This window comes from Mytilus edulis, chromosome 3 (assembly GCF_963676685.1).
Source record: "Mytilus edulis chromosome 3, xbMytEdul2.2, whole genome shotgun sequence".
NCBI lineage: Eukaryota > Metazoa > Mollusca > Bivalvia > Mytilida > Mytilidae > Mytilus > Mytilus edulis.
Genome location: NC_092346.1, coordinates 8,511,269 through 8,520,175, shown reverse-complemented (window position 1 = coordinate 8,520,175; position 8,907 = coordinate 8,511,269). Strand labels below are relative to the sequence as shown.

Below are 8,907 nucleotides of genomic sequence, written 5' to 3'. Positions count from 1 at the left end.
TTAAGTATTATTTGATTTTCCCGTATGTATTTCCTTAATTGCGTCACTGACTGTCAAGTCCTTTTAAGATAAATTTCCGAAGTTTTTCAGTACATAACTGATTTCGATAAATAAATTATAAATATTTCTCTTGTTTTACCTCCCGTCTTCCACACTTTTAGTGTGAAAAGGAAGGAAACTAGTCTATTCCCATTCTTCCGTCCTGCTTATTGCCTTTATTTAGACGATTCCTGTTTCCCTATTCGTTCTAAATACATGGTTTACAAAAAATATTTTTCGTTTCTATTATTTGATGCGCGTCTTCAAAAAGTTTTTTTTTATATATTTCGATAGAGGCGTACGAGAACTATAGTCTTTCGTAACTTCTAGTTCGTTTTTTATGTTTCTTTTTGTCTTAAGCTTTGTATCAACTTTTAATTTTTGAAATAAATATGTAGTGCTTGGTTACTACCTTGACAAAACAAAAACTGACAGAATTTTTAGTCCTCCATTTTGTTTTAACTTCGTACTTTATTAGGACTTTAAAATGTTTTAATTCGAGTGACGTCGAAACTGACAAGTCTTTAAAAACAACGAAACGTGCTTCTATCGTACAACACTATATGCCTGGTATTTTTAATAAGTTAAAATTCACAATCTTATGTTTATCAATTGTCAGTTGCTGAATAAAGTTAACAAGTCAACAGTAGTTTATAGACGAAACGCGCGTCTGACGTATATACAAAATTTAGTCCTGGTATCTATGATGAGGTTATTTACAACCACTGGGTCGATGCCACTGCTGGTGTTAGGGTTATAACTTTTCAAGTGAGTCTTCCTGGTTAATCACCACTCTTCTTTACTATACTGTTTATCATGTATTATTTGATATTTTCATCTCATCTTGTCATGTGTGTTTGTGTTATGTTATATGACTTTTGATGAACTTCTTTGTACCATTGTATCTTTATGGTGTTCAAGAAATAAAGAATCTTGAAATCTTGGTGGAGATTTATTTCCCCGAGGGTATCACAAGCCCAGTAGTCAGGACTTTTTGTGCTGATATGAATTATCATTGATATAGTTATATTTATAAATAAACTGTTTACAAAATTTAGAATTTTTTGAAATACGAAGGCTTTTCTACCTCGGGCATAGATTACCTTAGCTGCATATGGCAAAACTTTTAGAAATTTTTGTCCTCAATGCTCAACTTCGTACTTTATTTGGCCTTTTTAACTTTTTTAGATTTGAGCGTCAGTGTTGAGTCTTTTGTAGACGAAAACGTGTCACTTGTGAGATTAACAAACCTGTCGAATTGCTTTACGATTTCACAAATTTGATAGTAAATCCTTGATAGTGCCGATTTCAGTCGGTTTTTACTTATATGTGTGTTGAGGTATTTTCTTTCTTTGTTCTTTTTTTTTTAAATTCTTTGATTTTGGAGTTTTTCAGTTTTAAGCTTTTCATAATTTGTTTTGTTAAATATTACTTTTCCCTTGTATTCTACACAGTGGTTTTTTATTTGATCGGCTTGTCGTTTTTTTTTATTATCTATATGATTGTTTGTCCCTATATAAATTTGATTGTCCCTTTAATTTGTAGCTTTTTAGTTCTTTGTGTGCCTTTTTTTTGTATTATTCTCATCTGTTTTCGTCGAAACTGTATTGTTCCTTTATTCTATGGTTAATAAGTACTTATATGTCTTATATAGTTGTATTTTCCCCCATGTACAAATGTTTATTGTTCCAATCATGTTAAATGAATCAATAAACCAGACCATATATATTACATCAGACTTTATTAAAACAGTTATGTAACAAAATATTAATTAATAATAAAGCTGACAATATGGTTCTGACCAGCAAAAACCATGAAACACTAATACTCCATACTGGAGGTGTGTGGTATAACTTATAACCACAGCAGCACTTAAAATGACAGTAATAATTTAATAGTTGATGTATTATATTCACAATGTACCTGATCTACTTATTAATCAAAGCACGAGGATAATCTAAATATTACAATGTCAACTTTTATAACAGATTAAAATATGTTATTTTAAAATTATTACAATTTTAATATATATTTCTTTGGGGAAATAAAACGCAAAACATGAATGAGATGAAAGAGGACCAGCCTCGTTTTGACGTACATTGGTTGAGAGAAAACGTTCAAGCTTCAGAAATACAATCATACCTACATAGGGACAACCACCAGGGCTGTATATGAACAGAGTCTATAAATGAATCAAAAACGAATTCTCTATCCTATTACAATAGCAGCATCAAAATTAATGAATGAATGATACGACCAGCGTTACTTATAATAAACTCTACATAAATCAAATGCACTAATAGCTTAATATTTTGCAAATTATACTGTAGTGACCAGCACTACAATTCACAAAACTAATTTACATAATAGACTTGCGACCTGCGCAATAATGTGTAAAAACATATGTACATTACATAATAGTTCAAAGTTCAAATATGTAAAGTAATCAAGTATAAATGTAAAAATGTCTGACCAGCAGACTTAAAGTCATGTAAATGTATAAAGCACAATGTAAAACCCGTCCAGCGGGGAACAGTCGTCATCTTCCATTACTCTTCTGCCTGCAGAAACCGGAAGTGACGCATAGGGAGTGGCAATATGCCTTACATATGAAAAGTCGTAAGTCGAAACTTACACAGTAACCTACTGGGAGTCTTCGTTAGAACTGAGAACACCTGAAAAACAGAATGAACACATTGAGTATAAAAGTTTATATTTGGAATATTAAGTAAAGTCATAAAAATAAATTTTCTTTGGTGTTTGTTTTTAAACCTTGTTAAAAGTTGTTGTGTATTGTATGCGTTTGTTGAATGCAATTTTATTGAACATAAATATAGATCTCGTCTTCTTTTTTTAGTTTATTATGTGTTTCATTATCTTAGAAATTAATGCTGACTTGTAATAATATACATAATTGAATGCACAAAGTAACGAAAGAAATCTTACCACTTGGCGTCCAAGATGAAATAAACTTTCTAAGCTGATGCAGCTCAGTTTCACCGGAACTGGCGTCAACATTGACCATAGGAACATTGCCATATTTGTCCAGTTCTGTCAACAGTCCTGAACAAGGCAACTTCAGGGTCTGAAGCATCCAGTTGTCCGGGTCCATAATCTCTTCATAATGATCAGAATCGAAGTCAGATTCTGGAGTCAGTGCACAGTACGATTTCTCGTCGTACGACATTCTGTCTTCTGTTATTGACGAAACTGGAGACAAGGGCAGTGGGCTTGTATGACTTTCTGGTACGCTGAAAGTGCTCTCGTTTATCTCCACCTTGATTTCGTTTAAAGATTTCCCGCCATTTATCTCCGGTTCAGGGTCACTCAACGCAAGTATATCTTCTACATCAAAATTGTCAGTTTCCTTCGCGTCAATGAGATCATCTATGTCAATTGGTTCGGCTTTCACAATGCCATCAAAATCTTTTAAAGAATTTTGCATTACAAATGTGCCAAGTTCATCAAAGAAAGAATCGACGAATGAAACATCGAGGCTTGGAAGATTCTTAGATCTCCTCTCAGCATTAGTGTCATTCATTTGTTTCTGCTTCAGCGAACAAATATACTTTGCCACTAAAACTGGATTAAACGAATGTATGTCCTTTGAAGAGGCATCGTTTGATGGCTGAGGAGATGATACTGGTGATGCATCTGGTGTTAGATAGCAAGATGGCATGGAAACGTCTGGAACAACTTGCTCATTATTGTTTTTATCTTCCATTTTTACGATCGGTTTGTAAACACGATCAGACAATAATGGACCTTTCTTCTGAGTTAATGTTTGTTGTATGTCTCTCCTGGCATATAACATTTGCATGGGACCATGATCGTATGCTGGTGCAATGTAATCATTTTGCGATGATGGCAAAGACTGGCATATTAATGTTTCATGGGGTAAAACAGATGAAGGAGAGGAATTTCCCATTCCATAGCCGCCATTTTGATGATGCATCATTCGAGGAAGTTTGGTAGGTTTGCATGTTGTGAAATTTTCTTGAATTTTCCTTTTTAGTGCACGTAGTGTGTCATTACGACCTTGTCGGTCTGCCATATTTGGAGAACAGTTTTTGACGCAGAAAGATTTATGCGTTGGAGGTATTTGACCGTGAACAGGTTGTGGTACAGTTGCAAAAGGCTGATCGAAAATTTGTTGTCCGGAGAAAAATGGCGATGGGAACATGTTACCAGCAGCTGGTAGCATAGGACTTCCTTCGGTATTTGTTGGGATAGGAGCACAAAATGTTGATCCGAAGAAGAAATCTGGAGTTCGAGATGCATACAATGCGAATAGCTGCCCTTGTAGTTTGAACTGGAATGCCTCTTGTTCACTGAAAAATAAAGGGAACATTTGAACCATTTTTTAAACTGTAAAATTGGTTTTTAATTTTCTTGTTGCATTTTACGAAAAGAAGCACATAAAACAAATAATGTTTTTTTTTCTTTTGTCATTTTCTTAACCATATTTTTATTTTGAATTTCTTTTAATGAAACAGACACATACCAATGCAAGTTACTGATATAGATATATTGATGTGCTAAAAAGTTGATATTTACCTGACTACTTGATTGATGCATAATATAACCGGTTCATCACTATTAGATAACAATGCCTGTCTAACTTGCATCACAATGTTGACCCAGATGACTTCATCTTTGGCTGTGATCATACGTACAGTCATCATACACCCCATTTCATGTCGTGATTTTATTACTAAAATTATAAATTAATATTAAATAAGTATTATGAATAAGGTTCGAACACGTGATTGACATTTAACATTCCCTAATTATCTATGACTGCAAAGACAGTGGTCGAATTCCGTAATACCTAATTTCATCTTATTTCCAATTTCGTGTTTATTTGAACTCAAACATTACTCAGTAAATTTTGACATTAAAAGTTATAAAATTCTTGGCTTCATGAATCATTGAAATCTATTGACCACACTGACATAATGAATAGTTTACGTCTGATTGGTTTTATTACCATATAGAAAATTATTCCATATCTTTATACTTTGAACATATGTTGACGACTTACATTGGGTGTGTTTGTCCTTGGCCTCTTGCAAATCCTCGGGATATATGTAACTATACCATGATTTACTCTGGATTTCATCATTAGTGGTTTGAAGATGATATTCTCCACTATAATAAAACAAACATACTTTTTAATATTTTTTTCTTCTGTGTAGTATAATTTTAAAAAAATGTAAAATTGTGCATGTAAATCCTTTGTTCTCTGACTCATCTTTTTTTTTTATAGTTATAAGTTTTAAGGTTATTATAAACTGTATTTCTTTAGTTAATTGATTGTCATTATAAGTAATATTAAACATGTTTAAGCAATTACCTAATATTGTTATTATCAAGAAAAAATATTAACTTACTTCACTGTAAGTTCTATGAAGGACATATCAAGGTTGTGAACCGATTTATAGACCATGGTATTGTTTTGGATGAGGCTTTCTTTGACGTCTGGTGTAATTAAAGGTGAGCAAACAGCAATAAACACTTGCTGTTCTACATCAGAATCCTGTGTCGGTACTGTCACAAAATGACCTTTCACATGCATGACCTGTAAAACAATGATCATTACATATATTATTTTATTATATTATTTTATTTAAAAATAAAGTAGATAAAAAATCAAATTTAAGAATTAATTCAATCTTTTTTCTTAGTAATGTTCTGTTGTTTAATTTGTTTCTTATTTTGAATACTGAATATAAATCTTATAAGTTGACAACTTAAGTTGACAAGTGTAAATTTAGCAGGAAACAGTCATTCATCTTGAATGTATTTTATTGCTTGTGTAGAAATATAATATTTCACTTCACCACTAATGTCATTTTTGGTTGGCAGTTTGCCATTTCTATAAATACACATTATCTTTGTACAAGTGTTTCTGTTGTAGCTATCAGTAAAGATAGCGCGATAGAAGTTAAAGATACGCCTACTGTATTGAGGCTCAGTAAAGGGTGTTTACCTTAACATCTCCAAATCCGGCTTGTCGTTTAAGTGTCCTAGACATGTTCATTCGACAGAAGAAGCTGGTTGGTATATCCTGTGACATTTTCCCGCCACCATGTAACAACTGTGCCTGCACAGTGCCATGGTCGCGTTTGTCTACAATATCAAACAAGCTATCTCCTTGAGTTTTCATGTCGACCTGAAATGGAAAGAAAACATATTCAAAACTTATTTATTATAAACATTGTTACAATTATCAATTTCATATGATAATATTTTTTTCTGTCTACTGATTGATGTTTATTTTATACTTTTAATTGTTATATAATTATATGCTGATGATGCAAAGCAATATAATTATATTACATTTTAAATACTTTCTATTTTATCCATACGAAACAAACATGCTTTATTCTTTTTTTTTACAGTATTTGCGTGTATGTGTTACTTAATGATCTTTTTAACATTTTATATTTAGAAAGGTTGTCAGTTTTTAACAAGTCTCACAGTTAGAATGTATTACTTACCATTGAATGGCCCAAATACTCTGTTACATTCTCTGATATATATAGTAATTTTCCATCTCTTGTTGTTAACAGCAGAAATCCTGTCAGAGACTGTAAATAGGAAATGGAATTTTAATTATTATAATTATTCATTATATTTAATAGTTTAATAGTATATTGGAAAGTATTTTAATCTCCTTGTATAATGTGTTTCTATGTATTTGATAAGGTGATTATTTAATTGATTGACATATTTAAATCAATGTGTATGTAAACTGAACAGGTAGTTTTTATCTTATCTTAGATTCGCCTGCTACCGCCATACTCTTAATTTTCCACAACGTTACCGCAATATAAAATTACAGTTAAAATTTATTCAGAATAAAACACACACCTGATGACGTCAATCGATTCTATTTATACTTTTTATGCCAAGTCGACCATTGCAAGCTTTTAAATATTTGCTAGTCAACAGGTAGTTTGTTCAGGTAAAATATGGACAAAATATGAACAATGTAAGGCTGTATAATAGGATCTTGACATGTTGTCAAAAGTGATTCATTATACATCGCTGTGTATCTCATAAATGTCCCCATGTAGCCTCCAGCAAACCCATTGAGACGGAAATGTGTATTTGACCTTTTGTCACATTATGACGTAAATATCAGTCAGCTACAAAGAAAATATTGTCTTGAGCACTGTAGAAAATAGCACTTGACCTGGATTTTATAGACTGTAAAACTTACCTGTGAAAAATCGCACGGTACTTCCGAATTATTCTGAGAAGATTTAACCACTGAAATTGAGAAAAGAAAAAATATTTATTTGTGCTGTTTAAAGATAAGAAGTATTAATTTAGAAAAATATATTGAATAATTTCATAACTTTATCAAGAAGAACATGTGTTTATTTTATTTATTAGTTATTTACTGATAAATAGATATTATTCTTAACAAGTTTAATTGTGTTATTCAACATGTTCAAACTATGATATATTTGAACATCGGCAAATCATTGTTTTCTCAATTTTCAAAAGAATTTTCAAAAAGGTTCATATTTCACCATTCTTGTTAATAAAATTCCAAAAACTATTTAATGAGATATTTTACTAGTTAGTAGTTTCATTTTAATACATGATGTTTGTGTTAAATGATTAGTTTAACTTTCAAATATTTTTGAATGTTTGAATCCTTCATAAAAATAATACAACTAACCCATATCAAAACTTCTCCCACTGTTTTTTAAAAGCTTGGTTATTTATTAATATGACATTTGAAACTGGTATATTCATTTTTTTCGAATCACATAACTTCCAATCATTGTATCTTTACAATTATTAATAAGATATCACTCAAATTATCAGCATTAATACTAATAACAGTACACTTACTTTTCTGTAAAACGTTACATTTTCGGATGAATACACAACTAAGGGACATGATCTGGAGTTGGGATAATCTTTGTCTTGCACTCTCTGGTAGAGGTAATAGATCTCTCATTACGGAAATTTCTCCATTTATTTGGTCTCTTCGTTGTTTTGAAGCTCCTTTATTTGACCTAAAACCCAACAATACAATATTTAAATTTTGAAGACATATGATAACCCGTTAATAACAAATTGTTTAGCTGTGAGTCAGTTTCTAAAAACAGCTTCGACTAACTGTGTACGCAACTCTCTGCAACTATGTCGGGAAATATTTTGATGTGTTCAGTAATACAAGGGGGTTTTGATTGATGAAACATTAATTAAATTATCTTTGTATTATTACAATACTGTATATTGTTCGCCATTATAGTTACTCGGTTCAAAAGTTATAAAATTCCGTGTTGTTTACAACGAGAGAGGACCACTCCTTTAAAAGTTAAGTTTGTCAAGTAGAATAATGATCATCGCTTACCTTTCTAAGTCCATAAGAGCCAGCTCTTCAACGGGACTTGGTGCCATTTTGTTTACACTTTTATATTTATTTACATTTAAAGTTAATAATCACAATGTATTTCAGCGGACCAGCCGCTGTATAATCCTCAAAGAAAAATTCGACAATGAACAATCTCGTTCTAGCTCTGACGCATATGTCAATGTTAGTTTATCATGTGACTTTCGCCGATTGGTCTGTTCTTGTCACATGGTTTAATTATGTATTTACTACACTGTTAATGATACGATGTGTATCGATCAGGTAAATGATAGGTATAATTTTTCAGCTATGACGTATATAATAGTACGAAAGTTATTCATAATTAATGGCGTATAAATAGTTAACCGAAAAGTTTAAATGGAATGTATATATCTTTTTATAATTAAGTTTGTTGAAAATAACGTCATAGATTTCAGATTTAGAGAGAAAAAATACATTAATTTCTTCATTTTTGTTTAATATTCCAT

At 31.5% G+C, this 8,907-nt stretch overlaps 1 protein-coding gene across 1 annotated transcript; it reads right to left on the bottom strand.

Moving 5' to 3' along the window:
• Nucleotides 1–1,763: 1,763 nt before the first annotated feature.
• LOC139515716 (PAS domain-containing protein cky-1-like) lies at nucleotides 1,764–8,631 on the bottom strand. Its single transcript, XM_071305380.1, has 10 exons — nucleotides 8,420–8,631; nucleotides 7,912–8,078; nucleotides 7,268–7,317; nucleotides 6,543–6,632; nucleotides 6,032–6,214; nucleotides 5,433–5,620; nucleotides 5,084–5,190; nucleotides 4,597–4,753; nucleotides 2,986–4,370; nucleotides 1,764–2,714 (listed from the first exon to the last, which is right to left on the bottom strand). The coding sequence occupies exons 1-10, from the start codon at nucleotides 8,464–8,466 to the stop codon at nucleotides 2,683–2,685; spliced, it is 2,406 nt and encodes an 801-aa protein (XP_071161481.1). The 5' UTR covers nucleotides 8,467–8,631; the 3' UTR covers nucleotides 1,764–2,682.
• Between the last annotated feature and the right edge of the window lie 276 nt (nucleotides 8,632–8,907).

Bases quoted from the DNA above. Each gene is read 5' to 3' on its own strand.
- LOC139515716 (XM_071305380.1), bottom strand. From the start codon at position 8,466: ATGGCACCAAGTCCCGTTGAAGAGCTGGCTCTTATGGACTTAGAAAG. The intron at 7,318-7,911 runs GTAAGTGTACTG...TCTCAATTTCAG, and splicing joins ATGTAACGTTTTACAGAAAA to TGGTTAAATCTTCTCAGAAT. The intron at 5,621-6,031 runs GTAAACACCCTT...ATTGTTTTACAG, and splicing joins CCGGATTTGGAGATGTTAAG to GTCATGCATGTGAAAGGTCA.